At 43.6% G+C, this 21741-nt stretch overlaps 1 protein-coding gene across 3 annotated transcripts in view; it reads left to right on the top strand.

Annotated features, from left to right (window-relative positions):
* The window catches only part of LOC141092141 (alpha-1-antitrypsin-like), a 313768-nt gene extending 292860 nt beyond the window's left edge, over positions 1 to 20908 (top strand). For all 3 annotated transcript variants that reach the window (XM_073578077.1, XM_073578080.1, XM_073578078.1), the window contains 2 exons: positions 18589 to 18700; positions 20711 to 20908. In XM_073578077.1, coding sequence (XP_073434178.1) covers positions 18589 to 18700; positions 20711 to 20815 — 217 coding nt within the window. In that variant the 3' untranslated portion in view covers positions 20816 to 20908. The remainder of the gene's footprint in view (positions 1 to 18588; positions 18701 to 20710) is intronic.
* The last annotated feature ends 833 nt before the right edge of the window (positions 20909 to 21741 follow it).

Below are 21741 nucleotides of genomic sequence, written 5' to 3'. Positions count from 1 at the left end.
ACTATGAAGGCGCTGATTTTTGCCAGGTTCATATCTGTAATGGCATAATCTACTACACTCCTCCCTACATGGGAGTTTAGTGTACACCTCCCTAAGGAGTATCTTTGGTTCGTCCATTAAGAATATGAAGTCCTAACCTTCTACATACGTTCAGGAGCTTTTTACCACTTTTGTTGACTACACTATCATAGCTGTGTCTCTCTGTGAGTACTGAATCTTGGCCGTCATTCTCTGCTCCAAATATGTAGATGTTCCCGTCCGTGGTCAGGAAGTCTTTTTCTCTCCCTGTTCTTGTATTGAGGTCTCCAAAGATGAGAACTTTGCACAGGGCTTGATAGTGGGCGGCTTCTCTTTGTAGGATGTCGAAGCAGTCTGGACTGAAGTAGGGTGACTCTGGTGGTGGTATATAGGTGGCGCAGAGGGGGACATCAGACTGAGAGGTGAGGATGGAGCTGCTGATCCTGATCCATATGTGGCTGCCTCCTCTCTTCACCGGTTTGATGTACTGGTGGAACTCCTCTTTATACCAGATCAGTATTCCTCCTGAGCTCCGGCCCTGTTTGAGGTTTTTATTTTTCATGGCAGGAACAGAGATTTCCCTGTTTCCGATAGGCACCAGAGATTCATTTTCAGCTCTGGTCCATGTTTACAGGAGGATCTGAATGTCTATATTTTTCAGTCTTTGTATAAAGTCAGGTTCATTTGTTTTACATCCAAAGGTCGAGGTGTTGAGACCTTGAATATTCCAGCTGCTGATTGTAGGTGAAGTCATTTTTCTATATATCTTGGGTGTATATACCTTGTAATGAGTGTGGCTGTGTAGGACAAACTGGATTTCTGACTGTTTTGTTGATGTGCTTGGTTCCATCCAGTCACATTAGTTTCCTGCATAGTGCGCTGAGCAGGGTCATTATCTCATCCATATCTCTGCTCTGCATGTATCTGTGTGAGGTCGGTGGACCCATCCATGGAGGTCTCCTCCTCTGATGGTCTGATTTTGGGTGAAGAGTTTTGTTTCCAGCTTCTGGAGATAGGATTGGGGTTTTCGGCCTTTTTATTGTTGGGGGTCTTTCAGTGTGATTATGGTCACTATTGAGTCCAGGCCTCGGTCCTCTGTTCAGTACAATGTCTTTCAGCTCTTTGGCCAGGAGGCTAACCCCTTGTTTGTTGAGGTGCTTATTATCATACAGGTGATGGTGGTTTATGGAAAGGTGTGGTGGCAGGGTCACGTTTGGGACAGTCTTGACCATTTCTGTCAGTTCCATATTGATGCTTTGGGTGGTTTGCCTGGATATGTCCTTTGTTGGGAGCAGAGATGACAGAATGATTTTGCTGTCTGGGAATTTTAGTTTTGCCATCTTTGCTAATTGGATAAGTTGTCCTGCGATCTGCTGGTGCTGGTCTGGCAGATTGTTTGTACCCCTATGTATGATGATATGGTTTGCGTTGGTAAACCGTGGATTACTGATGACCTTTGTCACCTGTTCAATAGTTGCACAGTGGATTTTTCTGACCCGTTTTCCTGGGAATAGCCATTGTGTATTTAGGTTTTTCCATTTGAGTCCATTAATAGGACAATATCAGGACTTTGTGATGTCTGGGGTGGGATAATTGGCCGCTGATGGGGGTCTGTGATGCTGGCTTTGCTGGTGGTTGGTTCTCTTCTCTCTTCCATCTCTCTGGTTTCTGGTTCACTTTTATTGGTTTCAGGATTGGTCATATTGGTTATTGTTGTGCTGTTATTTGGCATATCCACATTCTGGTCTGTGGAGGCCATGCTGTCTGCTCTCTAGCTTGTTTCCATTGCCCCCTGCTGGGTCAGATGTCCAGGGGTCTGCTGTGTTTTTAGTTCTGGGATCTCCTTTCTGAGTCTTTCATTGTCATTTCTAAATTCACGCATTTCTTCTCTTATCTTCTGTAGAGCTGACTTGTGCTCACATTTCAGTTTATTGATCTCACTTGTTACTTGGTCATTTGCATTTCTATGCGAGTTTCTTTGAAGCTCTTCCCTAATTTGGACCAGGTCTCTTTCTAATTGGGATAGACAGTCTCTGATGGTCTCAGGGGAGAGGTGTGAAGTGTTGGGGGTTGAGGAGCTGAACCTGGAGGTCTCTGTAGAGATGGGAGCATTAGAAGTGGCCTCTGGGGGTTGTTGATTTTTTAGGATTTGTGCCTGTTCCTTGATATTAGTAAAATTGTTTTCAAACTGCTGCAGATTGTCCTCTTCCCTTGCACCATTGTTGTATAGGCTTATGGTAAGTGAGTTGGTGTCATCATCTGCTTGGCTTCTGATTTTAATCTGCCGGCCATTATTAGTGTTGTACTTAGATACATATTTATAATGTTTGCACAGGGCGGTGTGCCAGGCTAAAGGTACTGTCACACTAAGCGATATCGCTAGCAATATCGCTATAACTTGTGACGTTATAGCGATATTGCTAGCGATATCGCTGTGTCTGATACTTACCTACAACCCGCTCCCCCGCTGGTTATCGCTGATCGCGCGAGAACGTCCTGGACTGTTTCTCGTCGTTTACTTCCTGCTGTGACGACGAGCGACGCGTGGACGCGGGCGGGAGGACGCAGGATTGCCTGGTGTGACAGGTAAGTAGCGACCCCCGTCCCCAGCGATGTCGCTAGTGAGATCTGCCTGTGTGGCAGCTCACTAGCGACTACTTAGCGATGTACCAGCGATCCTGACCGCGTCATATCGCTGGTCGGGATCGCTGGTACATCGCTAAGTGTGACAGTACCTTAAGAGGTGGTCTGTGTAGAATAACAGGTTGGTTTTTCTTCCTCTTTGGTGTAATCAGCAATAAGAGTTTCTGGTTTCTCTCTGATTGTGATTCCTTTCCTGGCTCTACTGCTCCTCTGCACGTGTTGTCTCCATGTCTGACCCCTGGTGTCCTGTGTCTCCAGCTCTGTGCTTTGCTCATTTACTCCTTCTAAATTTGGGTTTTCCATTTTTGTGGTTATACAGTAATTATAATCCTTATTTCTAAGAGGGTTAATTTGTAGGAAGTCTATAGATTGTTTGGGGTTGCAGGATGGTCCTACCTTTGGATGCTCAGGTCTCTGGATGTCCAATGAGTGCTGCCTGTTGTTTGCAGTCTGTCCTCCTTGTTTGGTCCTTTAAATCCTCAATTTCTTCCTCTTTCATAAAAATCTAAAGTCCACCTCAGTCCAGATCCCTTTTCTGTTCCACGGAGTTGATTTTTTCCAGGTTTTGCCTTAAGGCCCCGTCACACATAGCAATCTCGCTAGCGAGATCGCTGCTGAGTCAAAACTTTTGTGACACAACAGCGATCTCACCAGCGAGATCGCTGTGTGTGACAGAGATCAGCGAGCAGCCCCCCTGCCGGTATCGCTGATCGCTGCAAGAAACCTCTGGACATTTTTTTGGTCACTGATCTCCCGCTGGCCAGCACGCATCTCTGCGTGTGACAGGCAGGAGACCAGCGATCAGCTGTACTAGGATGTAAAAAATAATACAAAAAATAAAAATATTGTTATTCTCACCTTCCGATGTCCCGCGCAGCATTCCCGCCTCTCTCCACGCTCCGGTCCCAGTAATCCTTTGCAAGAATGACCGCGAGACTTTGCGATCCCGCGAGAACGGATGTCATCGCGGTAATTCTCGCAAAGGATTACTGGGACCGGAGCTTGGAGAGAGGCGGGAATGCTGCGCGGGACGTCGGAAGGTAAGAATAACAATATTTTTTATTTTAATTCTATTTTTTACATGGATCCATGGCATCAGCGCTCACGAACACAGCGATGCCGCGCGCTCTGCATCGCTGTGCTAATCGCTGGTGAAGCTGTCTGTTTGACAGCTCACCAGCGATCACATAGCGACTTACCAGCGATCCTGACACGTTGATATCGTTGTCTGGATCGCTGGTAAGTCGCTATGTGTGACTCCAGCTTTACAGTTGGCTCATTACAAGGTATAAAGTGATGAAAATTCAGGAGCTCATGTTCAATGCTGCTTACTCCTAGGAATGGTGCAGTGTATATAGACAGGACAGGAGGAGTGGTACTGTGCAGTGTATATATACAGGATAGTAGAGGTACTGTGCAGTGTATAGATACAGTACAGGAGGAGTGGTACTGTGCAGTGTATATATACAGGACAGGAGGAGTGGCACTGTGCAGTGTATATATACAGGACAGGAGGAGTGGTACTGTGCAGTGTATATATACAGGACAGGAGTGGTACTGTGCAGTGTATATATACAGGACAGGAGGAGTGGTACTGTACAGTGTATATATACAGGACAGGAGTGGTACTGTGCAGTGTATATATACAGGGCAGTAGAGGTACTGTGCAGTGTATATATACAGGACAGGAGGAGTGGTACTGTGCAGTGTACATATACAGGACAGGAAGAATGGTACTGTGCAGTGTGTATATACAGGACAGGAGGAGTGGTACTGTACAGTGTATATATACAGGACAGGAGGAGTGGTACTGTGCAGTGTATATATAAAGGACAGGAAAAGTGGTAATGTCTGTGCAGTGTATATATACAGGACAGGAGGAGTGGTACTGTGCAGTGTATATATACAGGATAGTAGAGGTACTGTGCAGTGTATATATACAGTACAGGAGGAGTTGTACTGTGCAGTGTATATATACAGGACAGGAGGAGTGGCACTGTGCAGTGTATATATACAGGACTGGAGAAGTGGTACTGTACAGTGTATATATACAGGACAGGAGGAGTGGTACTGTGCAGTGTATATATAAAGGACAGGAAAAGTGGTAATGTCTGTGCAGTGTATATATACAGGACAGGAGGAGTGGCACTGTGCAGTGTATATATACAGGACAGGAGGAGTGGTACTGTGCAGTGTATATATACAGGACAGGAGGAGTGGTACTGTGCAGTGTACATATACAGGACAGGAAGAATGGTACTGTACAGTGTATATATACAGGACAGGAGGAGTGGTACTGTGCAGTGTATATATACAGGATAGTAGAGGTACTGTGCAGTGTATATATACAGTACAGGAGGAGTTATACTGTGCAGTGTATATATACAGGACAGGAGGAGTGGCACTGTGCAGTGTATATATACAGGACTGGAGAAGTGGTACTGTACAGTGTATATATACAGGACAGGAGGAGTGGTACTGTGCAGTGTATATATAAAGGACAGGAAAAGTGGTAATGTCTGTGCAGTGTATATATACAGGACAGGAGGAGTGGCACTGTGCAGTGTATATATACAGGACTGGAGGAGTGGTACTGTACAGGGTATATATACAGGACAAGAGAAGTGGTACTGTGCAGTGTATATATAAAGGACAGGAAAAGTGGTAATGTCTGTGCAGTGTATATATACAGGAGAAGTGGTACTGTGCAGTGTATATACAGGACAGGAGGAGTGGTACTGTGCAGTGTATATATACAGGACAGGAGGAGTGGCACTGTGCAGTGTATATATACAGGACTGGAGAAGTGGTACTGTACAGTGTATATATACAGGACAGGAGGAGTGGTACTGTGCAGTGTATATATAAAGGACAGGAAAAGTGGTAATGTCTGTGCAGTGTATATATACAGGACAGGAGGAGTGGCACTGTGCAGTGTATATATACAGGACAGGAGGAGTGGTACTGTGCAGTGTATATATACAGGACAGGAGGAGTGGTACTGTGCAGTGTACATATACAGGACAGGAAGAATGGTACTGTACAGTGTATATATACAGGACAGGAGGAGTGGTACTGTGCAGTGTATATATACAGGATAGTAGAGGTACTGTGCAGTGTATATATACAGTACAGGAGGAGTTATACTGTGCAGTGTATATATACAGGACAGGAGGAGTGGCACTGTGCAGTGTATATATACAGGACTGGAGAAGTGGTACTGTACAGTGTATATATACAGGACAGGAGGAGTGGTACTGTGCAGTGTATATATAAAGGACAGGAAAAGTGGTAATGTCTGTGCAGTGTATATATACAGGACAGGAGGAGTGGCACTGTGCAGTGTATATATACAGGACTGGAGGAGTGGTACTGTACAGGGTATATATACAGGACAAGAGAAGTGGTACTGTGCAGTGTATATATAAAGGACAGGAAAAGTGGTAATGTCTGTGCAGTGTATATATACAGGAGAAGTGGTACTGTGCAGTGTATATACAGGACAGGAGGAGTGGTACTGTGCAGTGTATATATACAGGACAGGAGGAGTGGTACTGTGCAGTGTATATATACAGGAGGAGTGGTACTGTGCAGTGTATATGTAAAAGACAGGAAAAGTGGTAATGTCTGTGCAGTGTATATATACAGGAGAAGTGTTACTGTGCAGTGTATATAGAGGACAGGAGTGGTACTGTGCAGTGTATATACACAGGATAGGAGGAGAGGTACTGTGCAGAGCATATATACAGGACAGGAGGAGTGGTACTGTGCAGTGTATATATACAGGACAGGAGGAGTGGCACTGTGCAGTGTATATATACAGGACTGGAGGAGTGGTACTGTACAGTGTATATATACAGGACAGGAGGAGTGGTACTGTGCAGTGTATATATAAAGGACAGGAAAAGTGGTAATGTCTGTGCAGTGTATATATACAGGACAGGGGAAGTGGTACTGTGCAATGTATATATACAGGACAGAAAAAGTGGTAATGTCTGTACGGTGTATATATACAGGAGAAGTTGTACTGTGCAGTGTGTATACAGGACAGGAGGAGTGGTACTGTGCAGTGTATATATACAGGACAGGAGGAGTGGTACTGTGCAGAGCATATATACAGGACAGGAGGAGTGGTACTGTGCAGTATATTTATACAGGACAGGAAAAGTGGTAATGTCTGTGCAGTGTATATATACAGGACAGGAGGAGTGGCACTGTGCAGTGTATATATACAGGACAGGAAAAGTGGTAATGTCTGTGCAGTGTATGTATACAGGAGAAGTGGTACTGTGCAGTGTATATACAGGACAGGAGGAGTGGTACTGTGCAGTGTATATATACAGGACAGGAGGAGTGGTACTGTGCAGTGTATATATACAGGAGGAGTGGTACTGTGCAGTGTATATATAAAAGACAGGAAAAGTGGTAATGTCTGTGCAGTGTATATATACAGGAGAAGTGTTACTGTGCAGTGTATATAGAGGACAGGAGTGGTACTGTGCAGTGTATATACACAGGATAGGAGGAGAGGTACTGTGCAGAGCATATATACAGGACAGGAGGAGTGGTACTGTGCAGTGTATATATACAGGACAGGAGGAGTGGTACTGTGCAGTGTATATATACAGGACAGGGGAAGTGGTACTGTGCAATGTATATATACAGGACAGAAAAGTGGTAATGTCTGTACGGTGTATATATACAGGAGAAGTTGTACTGTGCAGTGTGTATACAGGACAGGAGGAGTGGTACTGTGCAGTGTATATATACAGGACAGGAGGAGTGGTACTGTGCAGAGCATATATACAGGACAGGAGGAGTGGTACTGTGCAGTATATTTATACAGGACAGGAGAAGCGGTACTGTGCAGTGTATATATGCAGGACAGGAGAGGTACTGTGCAGTGTATATATACAGGACAGAAGGAGTGGTACTGTGCAGTCTATATATACAGGACAGGAGGAGTGGTACTGTGCAGTGTATATATACAGGACAGGAGAAGTGGTACTGTGCAATGTATATATACAGGACAGGAAAAGTGGTAATGTCTGTACGGTGTATATACAGTCATATGTAAAAGTTTGGGCACCCCTATTAATGTTAACCTTTTTTCTTTATAACAATTTTGGTTTTTGCAACAGGTATTTCAGTTTCATATATCTAATAACCGATGGACTCAGTTATATTTCTGGATTCAAATGAGATTTATTGTACTAACAGAAAATGTGCAATCTGCATTTAAACAAAATTTGACTGGTGCAAAAGTATGGGCACCCTTATCATTTTTTTGATTTGAACACTCCTAACTACTTTTTACTGACTTCCTGAAGCACTAAATTGGTTTTGTAACCTCATTGAGCTTTGAACTTCATAGCCAGGTGTATCAAATTATGAGAAAAGGTATTTAAGGTGGCCACTTGCAAGTAGTTCTCCTATTTGATTCTCCTATGAAGAGTGGCATCATGGGCTCCTCAAAACAACGCTCAAATGATCTGAAAACAAAGATTATTCAACATAGCTTTTCAGGGGAAGGATACAAAAAGTTGTCTCAGAGATTTAACCTGTCAGTTTCCACTGTGAGGAACATAGTAAGGAAATGGAAGAACACAGGTACAGTTCTTGTTAAGCCCAGAAGTGGCAGGCCAAGAAAAATATCAGAAAGGCAGAGAAGAAGAATGGTGAGAACAGTCGAGGACAATCCACAGACCACCTCCAAAGACCTGCAGCATCATCTTGCTGCAGATGGTGTCACTGTGCATCGGTCAACAATACAGCGCACTTTGCACAAGGAGAAGCTGTATGGGAGAGTGATGTGAAAGAAGCCGTTTCTGCAAGCACGCCACAAACAGAGTCGCCTGAGGTATGCAAAAGCACATTTGGACAAGCCAGTTACATTTTGGAAGAAGGTCCTGTGAACTGATGAAACAAAGATTGAGTTGTTTGCTCATACAAAAAGGTGTTATGCATGAGCTGTATTGTTGACCGATGCACAGTGACACCATCTGCAGCAAGATGATGCTGCAGGTCTTTGGAGGTGGTCTGTGGATTGTCCTTGACTGTTCTCACCATTCTTCTTCTCTGCCTTTCTGATATTTTTCTTGGCCTGCCACTTCTGGGCTTAACAAGAACTGTACCTGTGTTCTTCCATTTCCTTACTATGTTCCTCACAGTGGAAACTGACAGGTTAAATCTCTGAGACAACTTTTTGTATCCTTCCCCTGAAAAGCTATGTTGAATAATCTTTGTTTTCAGATCATTTAAGAGTTGTTTTGAGGAGCCCATGATGCCACTCTTCATAGGAGAATCAAATAGGAGAACTACTTGCAAGTGGCCACTTTAAATACCTTTTCTCATGAGTTGATACACCTGGCTATGAAGTTCAAAGCTCAATGAGGTTACAAAACCAATTTAGTGCTTCAGGAAGTCAGTAAAAAGTAGTTAGGAGTGTTCAAATCAAGAAAATGATAAGGGTGCCCATACTTTTGCACCGGTCAAATTTTGTTTAAATGCAGATTGCACATTTTCTGTTAGTTCAATAAACCTCATTTGAATCCAGAAATATAACTGAGTCCATCAGTTATTAGATATATGAAACTGAAATAGCTGTTGCAAAAACCAAAATTGTTATAAAGAAAAAAGGTTAACATTAATAGGGGTGCCCAAACTTTTACATATGACTGTATACAGGAGAAGTTGTACTGTGCAGTGTGTATACAGGACAGGAGGAGTGGTACTGTGCAGTGTATATATAAAAGACAGGAAAAGTGGTAATGTCTGTGCAGTGTATATATACAGGAGAAGTGGTACTGTGCAGTGTGTATACAGGACAGGAGGAGTGGTACTGTGCAGTGTATATATACAGGAGAAGTGTTACTGTGCAGTGTATATACAGGACAGGAGGAGTGATACTGTGCAGTGTTGTATATACACAGGATAGGAGGAGTGGTACTGTGCAGAGCATATATACAGGACAGGAGGAGTGGTACTGTGCAGTGTATATATACAGGACAGGAGGAGTGGTACTGTGCAGTGTATATATACAGGACAGGAGAAGTGGTACTGTGCAATGTATATATACAGGACAGGAAAAGTGGTAATGTCTGTACGGTGTATATATACAGGAGAAGTGGTACTGTGCAGTGTGTGTATACAGGACAGGAGGAGTGGTACTGTGCAGTGTGTGTATACAGGACAGGAGGAGTGGTACTGTGCAGTATATATATACAGGACAGGAGGAGTGGTACTGTGCAGTGTATATATACAGGACAGGAGAAGTGGTACTGTGCAGTGTATATATACAGGACACGAGGAGAGGTACTGTGCAGTGTGTATATATACAGGACAGGAGGAGTGGTGCTGTGCAGTGTGTATATATACAGGACAGGAGAAGTGGTACTGTGCAGTGTATATACACAGGATAGGAGGAGTGGTACTGTGCAGAGCATATATACAGGACAGGAGGAGTGGTATTCTGCAGTGTATATATACAGGACAGGAGGAGTGGTACTGTACAGTGTATATATACAGGACAGGAGGAGTGATACTGTGCAGTGTATATATACAGGACAGGAGAAGTGGTACTGTGCAGCGTATATACATGATAGGAGAAGTAGTACTGTGCAGTGTGTGTATATACAGGACAGGAGTAGTGATACTGTGCAGTGTATATATACAGGACAGGAGAAGTGGTACTGTGCAGCGTATATACATGATATGAGAAGTAGTACTGTGCAGTGTATATATACCGGACAGGATTGGTACTGTGCATTGTATATATACAGGACAGGAGGAGTGGTACTGTGCAGTGTGTATATACAGGACAGGAGGAGTGGTACTGTGCAGTGTATATATACAGGACAGGAGGAGTGGTACTGTGCAATGTATATATACAGGACAGGAGGAGTGGTACTGTGCAGTGTATATATACAGGACAGGAGGAGTGGTACTGTGCAGTGTATATATACAGGACAGGAGGAGTGGTACTGTGCAGTGTATATATACAGGACAGGAGAAGTGGTACTGTGCAATGTATATATACAGGACAGGAAAAGTGGTAATGTCTGTACGGTGTATATATACAGGAGAAGTGGTACTGTGCAGTGTATATATACAGGACAGGAAAAGTGATAATGTCTGTACGGTTTATATATACAGGAGGAGTGGTACCGTGCAGTGTATATATACAGGACAGGAGGAGTGGTACTGTGCAGTGTATATATACAGGACAGGAGGAGTGGCACTGTTCAGTGTATATATACAGGACAGGAGGAGTGGCACTGTGCAGTGTATATATACAGGACAGGAGGAGTGGTACTGTGCAATGTATATACAGTGGGGAAAAAAAGTATTTAGTCAGTCAGCAATAGTGCAAGTTCCACCACTTAAAAAGATGAGAGGCGTCTGTAATTTACATCATAGGTAGACCTCAACTATGGGAGACAAACTGAGAAAAAAAAATCCAGAAAATCACATTGACTGCTTTTTTTTTCATTTTATTTGCATATTATGGTGGAAAATAAGTATTTGGTCAGAAACAAGCAATCAAGATTTCTGGCTCTCACAGACCTGTAACTTCTTCTTTAAGAGTCTCCTCTTTCCTCCACTCATTACCTGTAGTAATGGCACCTGTTTAAACTTGTTATCAGTATAAAAAGACACCTGTGCACACCCTCAAACAGTCTGACTCCAAACTCCACTATGGTGAAGACCAAAGAGCTGTCAAAGGACACCAGAAACAAAATTGTAGCCCTGCACCAGGCTGGGAAGACTGAATCTGCAATAGCCAACCAGCTTGGAGTGAAGAAATCAACTGTGGGAGCAATAATTAGAAAATGGAAGACATACAAGACCACCGATTACCTCCCTCGATCTGGTGCTCCACGCAAAATCCCACCCCGTGGGGTCAGAATGATCACAAGAACGGTGAGCAAAAATCCCAGAACCACGCGGGAGGACCTAGTGAATGAACTGCAGAGAGCTGGGACCAATGTAACAAGGCCTACCATAAGTAACACACTACGCCACCATGGACTCAGATCCTGCAGTGCCAGATGTGTCCCACTGCTTAAGCCTGTACATGTCCGGGCCCGTCTGAAGTTTGCTAGAGAGCATTTGGATGATCCAGAGGAGTTTTGGGAGAATGTCCTATGGTCTGATGAAACCAAACTGGAACTGTTTGGTAGAAACACAACTTGTTGTGTTTGGAGGAAAAAGAATACTGAGTTGCATCCATCAAACACCATACCTACAGTAAAACATGGTGGTGGAAACATCATGCTTTGGGGCTGTTTCTCTGCAAAGGGGCCAGGATGACTGATCCGGGTACATGAAAGAATGAATGGGGCCATGTATCGTGAGATTTTGAGTGCAAACCTCCTTCCATCAGCAAGGGCATTGAAGATGAAACGTGGCTGGGTCTTTCAACATGACAATGATCCAAAGCACACCGCCAGGGCAACGAAGGAGTGGCTTCGTAAGAAGCATTTCAAGGTCCTGGAGTGGCCTAGCCAGTCTCCAGATCTCAACCCTATAGAAAACCTTTGGAGGGAGTTGAAAGTCCGTGTTGCCAAGCGAAAAGCTAAAAACATCACTGCTCTAGAGGAGATCTTCATGGAGGAATGGGCCAACATACCAACAACAGTGTGTGGCAACCTTGTGAAGACTTACAGAAAACGTTTGACCTCTGTCATTGCCAACAAAGGATATATCACAAAGTATTGAGATGAAATTTTGTTTCTGACCAAATACTTGTTTTCCACCATAATATGCAAATAAAATGAAAAAAAAACAGACAATGTGATTTTCTGGATTTTTTTTTCTCAGTTTGTCTCCCATAGTTGAGGTCTACCTATGATGTAAATTACAGACGCCTCTCATCTTTTTAAGTGGTGGAACTTGCACTATTGCTGACTGACTAAATACTTTTTTTCCCCACTGTATACAGGACAGGAAAAGTGATAATGTCTGTACGGTTTATTTGGAATGGTACTGTGCAGTGTATATATACAGGACAGGAGGAGTGGTACTGTGCAGTGTATATATACAGGACAGGAGGAGTGGCACTGTGCAGTGTATATATACAGGACAGGAGGAGTGGAACTGTGCAGTGTATATATACAGGACAGGAGGAGTGGTACTGTGCAGTGTATATATACAGGACAGGAGGAGTGGAACTGTGCAGTGTATATATACAGGTCAGGAGGAGTGGCACTGTGCAGTGTATATATACAGGACAGGAGGAGTGGCACTGTGCAGTGTATATATACAGGACAGGAGGAGTGGAACTGTGCAGTGTATATATACAGGACAGGAGGAGTGGTACTGTGCAGTGTATATATACAGGACAGGAGAAGTGGTACTGTGCAGTGTATATATACAGGACAGGAGGAGTGGTACTGTGCAGTATATATACAGGACAGGAGGAGTGGAACTGTGCAGTGTATATATACAGGACAGGAGGAGTGGAACTGTGCAGTGTATATATACAGGACAGGAGGAGTGGCACTGTGCAGTGTATATATACAGGACAGGAGGAGTGGTACTGTGCAGTGTATATATACAGGACAGGAGGAGTGGCACTGTGCAGTGTATATATACAGGACAGGAGGAATGGTACTGTGCAGTGTGTATATATATACGGGAGGAGTGGAACTGTGCAGTGTATATATACAGGACAGGAGGAGTGGTACTGTGCAGCGTATATATACAGGACAGGAGGAGTGGTACTGTGCAGTGTATATATACAGGACAGGAGGAGTGGTACTGTGCAGTGTGTATATATATACGGGAGGAGTGGAACTGTGCAGTGTATATATACAGGACAGGAGGAGTGGTACTGTGCAGTGTATATATACAGGACAGGAGGAGTGGTACTGTGCAGTGTGTATATACAGGACAGGAGGAGTGGTACTGTGCAGTGTATATATACAGGACAGGAGGAGTGGTACTGTGCAGTGTGTATATATATACGGGAGGAGTGGAACTGTGCAGTGTATATATACAGGACAGGAGGAGTGGAACTGTGCAGTGTATATATACAGGACAGGAGGAGTGGTACTGTGCAGCGTATATATACAGGACAGGAGGAGTGGTACTGTGCAGTGTATATATACAGGACAGGAGGAGTGGTACTGTGCAGTGTGTATATATATACGGGAGGAGTGGAACTGTGCAGTGTATATATACAGGACAGGAGGAGTGGTACTGTGCAGCGTATATATACAGGACAGGAGGAGTGGTACTGTGCAGTGTATATATACAGGACAGGAGGAATGGTACTGTGCAGTGTGTATATATATACGGGAGGAGTGGAACTGTGCAGTGTATATATACAGGACAGGAGGAGTGGTACTGTGCAGTGTATATATACAGGACAGGAGGAGTGGTACTGTGCAGTGTGTATATATACAGGACAGGAGGAGTGGTACTGTGCAGTATATATACAGGACAGGAGGAGTGGAACTGTGCAGTGTATATATACAGGACAGGAGGAGTGGAACTGTGCAGTGTATATATACAGGACAGGAGGAGTGGTACTGTGCAGTGTATATATACAGGACAGGAGGAGTGGCACTGTGCAGTGTATATATACAGGACAGGAGGAGTGGTACTGTGCAGTGTATATATACAGGACAGGAGGAGTGGTACTGTGCAGTGTATATATACAGGACAGGAAGAGTGGTACTGTGCAGTGTATATATACAGGACAGGAGGAGTGGTACTGTGCAGTGTATATATACAGGACAGGAGGAGTGGCACTGTGCAGTGTATATATACAGGACAGGAGGAATGGTACTGTGCAGTGTGTATATATATACGGGAGGAGTGGAACTGTGCAGTGTATATATACAGGACAGGAGGAGTGATACTGTGCAGTGTATATATACAGGACAGGAGGAGTGGTACTGTGCAGTATATATACAGGACAGGAGGAGTGGAACTGTGCAGTGTATATACAGGGCAGGAGGAGTGGTACCGTGCAGTGTATATATACAGGACAGGAGGAGTGGTACTGTGCAGTGTGTATATACAGGGCAGGAGGAGTGGTACCGTGCAGTGTATATACAGGGCAGGAGGAGTGGTACCGTGCAGTGTATATATACAGGACAGGAGGAGTGGTACTGTGCAGTGTGTATATACAGGACAGGAGGAGTGGTACTGTGCAGTGTATATATGCAGGACAGGAGGAGTGGTACTGTGCAGTGTATATATACAGGACAGGAGGAGTGGTACTGTGCAGTGTATATATACAGGACAGGAGGAGTAGTACTGTGAAGTGTATATATACAGGACAGGAGGAGTGGTACTGTGCAGTGTATATATACAGGACAGGAGGAATGGTACTGTGCAGTGTGTATATATATACGGGAGGAGTGGAACTGTGCAGTGTATATATACAGGACAGGAGGAGTGATACTGTGCAGTGTATATATACAGGACAGGAGGAGTGGTACTGTGCAGTGTATATAGACAGGACAGGAGGAGTGGTACTGTGCAGTATATATACAGGACAGGAGGAGTGGAACTGTGCAGTGTATATACAGGGCAGGAGGAGTGGTACCGTGCAGTGTATATATACAGGACAGGAGGAGTGGTACTGTGCAGTGTGTATATACAGGGCAGGAGGAGTGGTACCGTGCAGTGTATATACAGGGCAGGAGGAGTGGTACCGTGCAGTGTATATATACAGGACAGGAGGAGTGGTACTGTGCAGTGTGTATATACAGGACAGGAGGAGTGGTACTGTGCAGTGTATATATGCAGGACAGGAGGAGTGGTACTGTGCAGTGTATATATACAGGACAGGAGGAGTGGTACTGTGCAGTGTATATATACAGGACAGGAGGAGTAGTACTGTGAAGTGTATATATACAGGACAGGAGGAGTGGTACTGTGCAGTGTATATATACAGGACAGGAGGAATGGTACTGTGCAGTGTGTATATATATACGGGAGGAGTGGAACTGTGCAGTGTATATATACAGGACAGGAGGAGTGATACTGTGCAGTGTATATATACAGGACAGGAGGAGTGGTACTGTGCAGTGTATATAGACAGGACAGGAGGAGTGGTACTGTGCAGTGTATATACAGGGCAGGAGGAGTGGTACCGTGCAGTGTATATATACAGGACAGGAGGAGTGGTACTGTGCAGTGTGTATATACAGGACAGGAGGAGTGGTACTGTGCAGTGTATATATACAGGACAGGAGGAGTGGCACTGTGCAGTGTATATATACAGGACAGGAGGAGTGGAACTGTGCAGTGTATATATACAGGACAGGAGGAGTGGTACTGTGCAGTGTATATATACAGGACAGGAGAAGTGGTACTGTGCAGTGTATATATACAGGACAGGAGGAGTGGAACTGTGCAGTGTATATATACAGGACAGGAGGAGTGGAACTGTGCAGTGTATATATACAGGACAGGAGGAGTGGCACTGTGCAGTGTATATATACAGGACAGGAGGAGTGGTACTGTGCAGTGTATATATACAGGACAGGAGGAATGGTACTGTGCAGTGTGTATATATATACGGGAGGAGTGGAACTGTGCAGTGTATATATACAGGACAGGAGGAGTGGTACTGTGCAGCGTATATATACAGGACAGGAGGAGTGGTACTGTGCAGTATATATACAGGACAGGAGGAGTGGAACTGTGCAGTGTATATATACAGGACAGGAGGAGTGGAACTGTGCAGTGTATATATACAGGACAGGAGGAGTGGTACTGTGCAGTGTATATATACAGGACAGGAGGAGTGGCACTGTGCAGTGTATATATACAGGACAGGAGGAGTGGTACTGTGCAGTGTATATATACAGGACAGGAGGAGTGGTACTGTGCAGTGTATATATACAGGACAGGAAGAGTGGTACTGTGCAGTGTATATATACAGGACAGGAGGAGTGGTACTGTGCAGTGTATATATACAGGACAGGAGGAGTGGCACTGTGCAGTGTATATATACAGGACAGGAGGAATGGTACTGTGCAGTGTGTATATATATACGGGAGGAGTGGAACTGTGCAGTGTATATATACAGGACAGGAGGAGTGATACTGTGCAGTGTATATATACAGGACAGGAGGAGTGGTACTGTGCAGTATATATACAGGACAGGAGGAGTGGAACTGTGCAGTGTATATACAGGGCAGGAGGAGTGGTACCGTGCAGTGTATATATACAGGACAGGAGGAGTGGTACTGTGCAGTGTGTATATACAGGGCAGGAGGAGTGGTACCGTGCAGTGTATATACAGGGCAGGAGGAGTGGTACCGTGCAGTGTATATATACAGGACAGGAGGAGTGGTACTGTGCAGTGTGTATATACAGGACAGGAGGAGTGGTACTGTGCAGTGTATATATGCAGGACAGGAGGAGTGGTACTGTGCAGTGTATATATACAGGACAGGAGGAGTGGTACTGTGCAGTGTATATATACAGGACAGGAGGAGTAGTACTGTGAAGTGTATATATACAGGACAGGAGGAGTGGTACTGTGCAGTGTATATATACAGGACAGGAGGAGTGGCACTGTGCAGTGTATATATACAGGACAGGAGGAATGGTACTGTGCAGTGTGTATATATATACGGGAGGAGTGGAACTGTGCAGTGTATATATACAGGACAGGAGGAGTGATACTGTGTAGTGTATATATACAGGACAGGAGGAGTGGTACTGTGCAGTGTATATAGACAGGACAGGAGGAGTGGTACTGTGCAGTGTATATACAGGGCAGGAGGAGTGGTACCGTGCAGTGTATATATACAGGACAGGAGGAGTGGTACTGTGCAGTGTGTATATACAGGACAGGAGGAGTGGTACTGTGCAGTGTATATATGCAGGACAGGAGGAGTGGTACTGTGCAGTGTATATATACAGGACAGGAGGAGTGGTACTGTGCAGTGTATATATACAGGACAGGAGGAGTGGTACTGTGCAGTGTATATAGACAGGACAGGAGGAGTGGTACTGTGCAGTGTATATACAGGAGAAGTGGTAATGTCTGTGCAGTGTATATATACAGAATACAAATACTGAGAATTACACCCAGTATACTGGACATAGCTGGTACTGTGCACTGCAACAGCTGTATCCATAGGAGACACTGTGACGGCAGGAAGGCGTCTGTAGAAGGTGAATGAACGGGGACACACTGCAGCTGACTGCTGGCCAGAGCTGCTTTCTGGTCACTCTAGATTGAGCGGCTTCAGCACTGTTGCGAAAGAGCAGAGCGCGCTCTCTGATCACAGACAACGTTGAGGCTATGTGCCCACAGTAGCTTCGGTCTCCTTCCCAGAAAACGCGCGTTTTTTGCAGCGATTTTTGCGCGTTTTTGATGCACTTTTTTCCACGCGTCTTCTGGACTATAGGAAATAGCCAAAAACGCGGACCTAAGCGGAAATTAATGAACATGCTGCGTTTTTTACCGCTAAGCGTTTCCTTAGCAGTAAAAAACGCATCCATTGGCACAAAAAGGCCAAAATGCATTAAAATGAATGGGATGCTTCTTGTAAGCGTTTTTGATGCGGTTTGATCCCGAAAAACGCATCAAAAATGCTTCAAAAACGCAACGTGGGCACACAGCCTTAGACGTGTGACAGCATCAGCTTTCCTCGCTCCAGCTAGATGTCTAGTGCAGCATTCAGATAATGAAAGCTGTGTGCGTGTCCAGCCCCAGTGATGCTGTAACAGGTGCCCTAAGAATTAAAGGGACAGGCAGACCCCCAAACAGTGACACACCGGGACCCATTGTAAAAATACTCCATAATACAGATTAGCAATATGGGCCTGATGGTATTATTATAGAAGGATTCATATTCGGAGGTTTCCGCTCTGTGAAGCATCGGCACATTATCTTATGAGGTCTACAGGTTATATATTATCTGTACTTATGTTCCTCTTCTTTGCACACAGCTATGTGGATTTATACCTCCCCAATCTTCAAGAAATATTACTCAACGCGCTCTTAGCAGACATCTCTGCATTGCCTTCTCCGTTGACACCAGATAGATCAAAGACTTCCAGGGTAAAATTTATCTATCTATCTATCTATCTATCTATCTATCTATCTATCTATCTATCTATCTATCATCTATCTATCTACCTTTCTATCTACAGCAAATGGGCTAATAAAGTCCATTTTTTTCATCATTTATTGGAGTGCTGCTTCCTTTTTTCTTTTTATTATTTATACAAATGAATATTTGTTTGGAGGGCCCTCCATCGTGAATTCATCTCTATGATGCTGTTCCATTTTTTCTTTCTATCATCTATGTATCGATCATCAATCTGTCTATTATCTATCTATCTATCTATCTATCTATCTATCTATCTATCTATCTATCTATCTATCTATTATTGTTATTATCATCTATCTACACATGTGGTTTAAATTGTTGGTACAGAAACAACTTAAATCTGACAAAAGTAATAATAAATTAAAAATATATGAAACTGAACGAATGAAAGTCAGACATTGCTTTTCAACCATGCTTCCACAGAATTTAAAAAAAAAAAATAAAACTCATGAAATAGGCCTGGACAGAAATGATGGTGCCTTTAACTTAATATTTTGCTGCACAACCTTTTGAGGCAATCACTGCAATCAAACGATTCCTGTAACTGTCAATGAGACTTCTGCACCTCTCGACAGGTATTTTGGCCCACTCCTCAAGAGCAAATTGCTCCAGTTGTCTCATGTTTGAAGGTTGCCTTTTCCAGACGGCATGTTTCAGCTCTTTCCAAAGATTCTCAATAGGATTTAGGTCAGGGCTCATAGAAGGCCACTTCAGAATAGTCCAATGTTTTCCTCTTAGCCATTCTTGGGTGTTTTTAGCTGTGCGTTTTGGGTCATTATCCTGTTGCAAGACCCATGACCTGTGACAGAACAAGTTTTTTGACAATGGGCAGCACATTTCTCTATAGAATCCCTTCATAGTCTTGATATTTCATTGTACCCTGCACAGATTCTAGGCACCCTGTGCCAGATGCTGCAAAGTAGCCCCAGAACATAGAACAGAGCCTCCTCCATGGTTCACAGTAGGGACAGTGTTATTTTCTTGATATACTTCATTTTTCTGTCTGTGAACATAGAGCTGATGTGCCTTGCCAAAAAGTTCAATTTTTGTCTCATCTGTCCATAGGACATTCTCCCAGATGCTTTGTGGCTTGTCAACATGTAGTTTGGCAAATTCCTGTCTGGCTGTTTTATGATTTTTTTTCAACAATGGTGTCCTCCTTGGTCATCTCCCATGAAGTCCACTTTGGCTCATACAACGACGGATGGTGCGATCTGACACTGATGTTCCTTGAGCTTGAAGTTCACCTTTAATCTGTTTAGAAGTTTTTCTGGCCTCTTTTGTTACCATTCTTATTATCCGTCTCTTTGATTTGTCATCAATTTTCCTCCTGCGGCCACATCCAGGGAGGTTGGCTACAGTCCCATGGAGCTTTCATTTCTGAATAATATGTTCACCTGTAGCCACAAGAACATCAAGCTGCTTGGAGATGGTCTTATAACTTTTAACTTTACCATGTTTGTCTATAATTTTCTTTCTAATCTCCTGAGACAATGCTTTCCTTTGCTTTCTCTGGTCCATGTGGATTGTGCCCTCTATACCGGCCCACTCACTGATTCCAAGATTGTAGACACCTGTGATGCTAATTAGTGGACACACCGTGATTTAACACATCCCTTTTGTCACATTTTCAGGGGTACCATGATTTCTGTCCAGGCCTATTTCATGAGTTATATTTTTTTTAAAGATTCTGTGGAAGCATAGTTAAAAAGCAATGTCTGACTTTCATTTGTTCATTTTCATAGATTTTTGATTTATTATTTGTGTCAGATTCAAGTTATTTCTGTCAGCATTGTGGGTTTTTCTGTCATTAATGAGGGGTACCAACAATTTTGACCGCTTGTGTCTATCTATTAGACATCTGTTATCTATTATATATGTATCTATTTATTATCTATCTATCTGTTATCTATACAGTCAATGTAATGTAATTTGGTCCTTTTTCTCAACATCTGTAGACTGTCCGCAAAGCAAAGATGACAGATTCAGAAGTCTCTCCACCAATTGAAATCATTATAGCACCTCTTCCTGTAATTGTAATTATCCCTGGGATTTTTAAATGATTGCCTAACAACCGCCAAGGACCATGATATTCTCTTCACTGGAAATAAAATGATTCTCTTCATAACTTTCCTTCAATAAAAGGTTACATTTCATTATCGTTGTCCCTTGTTGTGTATTAATGTGATGTTTCTCCTCCGTCTCCCGCCGTCCAGATCTCCATCCAGTGCTCCAAATGAAGGGAATAGCTGCGAGGTGACAGGAACGTCTCTATTTTCTTTCCGTATTGATTTTTAATAATATTAAAATAATCTTATTTCTTTTTTTTAAAAACGTGTTTTTATTGAATTGAAAAATGTACATACATCAATGCTAATTTGAGGCATATTTACATTGATTCAAAATTAAAATAAACCGAAAACTGGTAAGCAGAAGGAGGGGAGAGAAGAACATGTCTGAAACAGGTACCATACATCTCTTACATATTGATCACCCAGCATGGGTGCGTAACCTTAAACTCTTTGAGAGTTGTGCTGGACACATCAACACCAGTGTAGACTCCTAACACCCAGAAGCGTCTCTATGCAGCGGTTTTCCTAAAAATATTTCTATATAGGTGCTTCTCCTCATTGTAGTTGCTCTTGATACCACACTGTTGGTTGAAAACAAGTTCTAATGTCATCCTGAATGCGTTGTAGAAGCAGAGAGATGAAACTTTCAGACGTTTCAAAAAATGATTGCACCTTTCCCTCTCTATGCAAGGAGGCCTCAGTCCAATCCTCTGAAGCAGAAACGACAGTTTGTCTTGAAAGATCTTGAAAGGAGGAGCTTGGTCTTGGATCCATGCCTGCAGAATGGCTTTAATACCAGCTGCGGCCACCAAATGTAGTAATTTATGGGCCCTGGAGAGCATGTGTATTTATCTGGCTTTAAATATCCAAAGATGGCCCATAGAGGCTCATCAGGAGCAAAGTTTGGCTGATGCGTG

Source organism: Dendrobates tinctorius, unplaced genomic scaffold (genome assembly GCF_039654945.1).
Source record: "Dendrobates tinctorius isolate UK_male_01 unplaced genomic scaffold, ASM3965494v1 ptg000058l, whole genome shotgun sequence".
Taxonomy (NCBI): Eukaryota; Metazoa; Chordata; class Amphibia; order Anura; family Dendrobatidae; genus Dendrobates; species Dendrobates tinctorius.
Note: the sequence above shows the minus strand (reverse complement) of the source record. Positions and strands in the feature narration are given on the sequence as shown.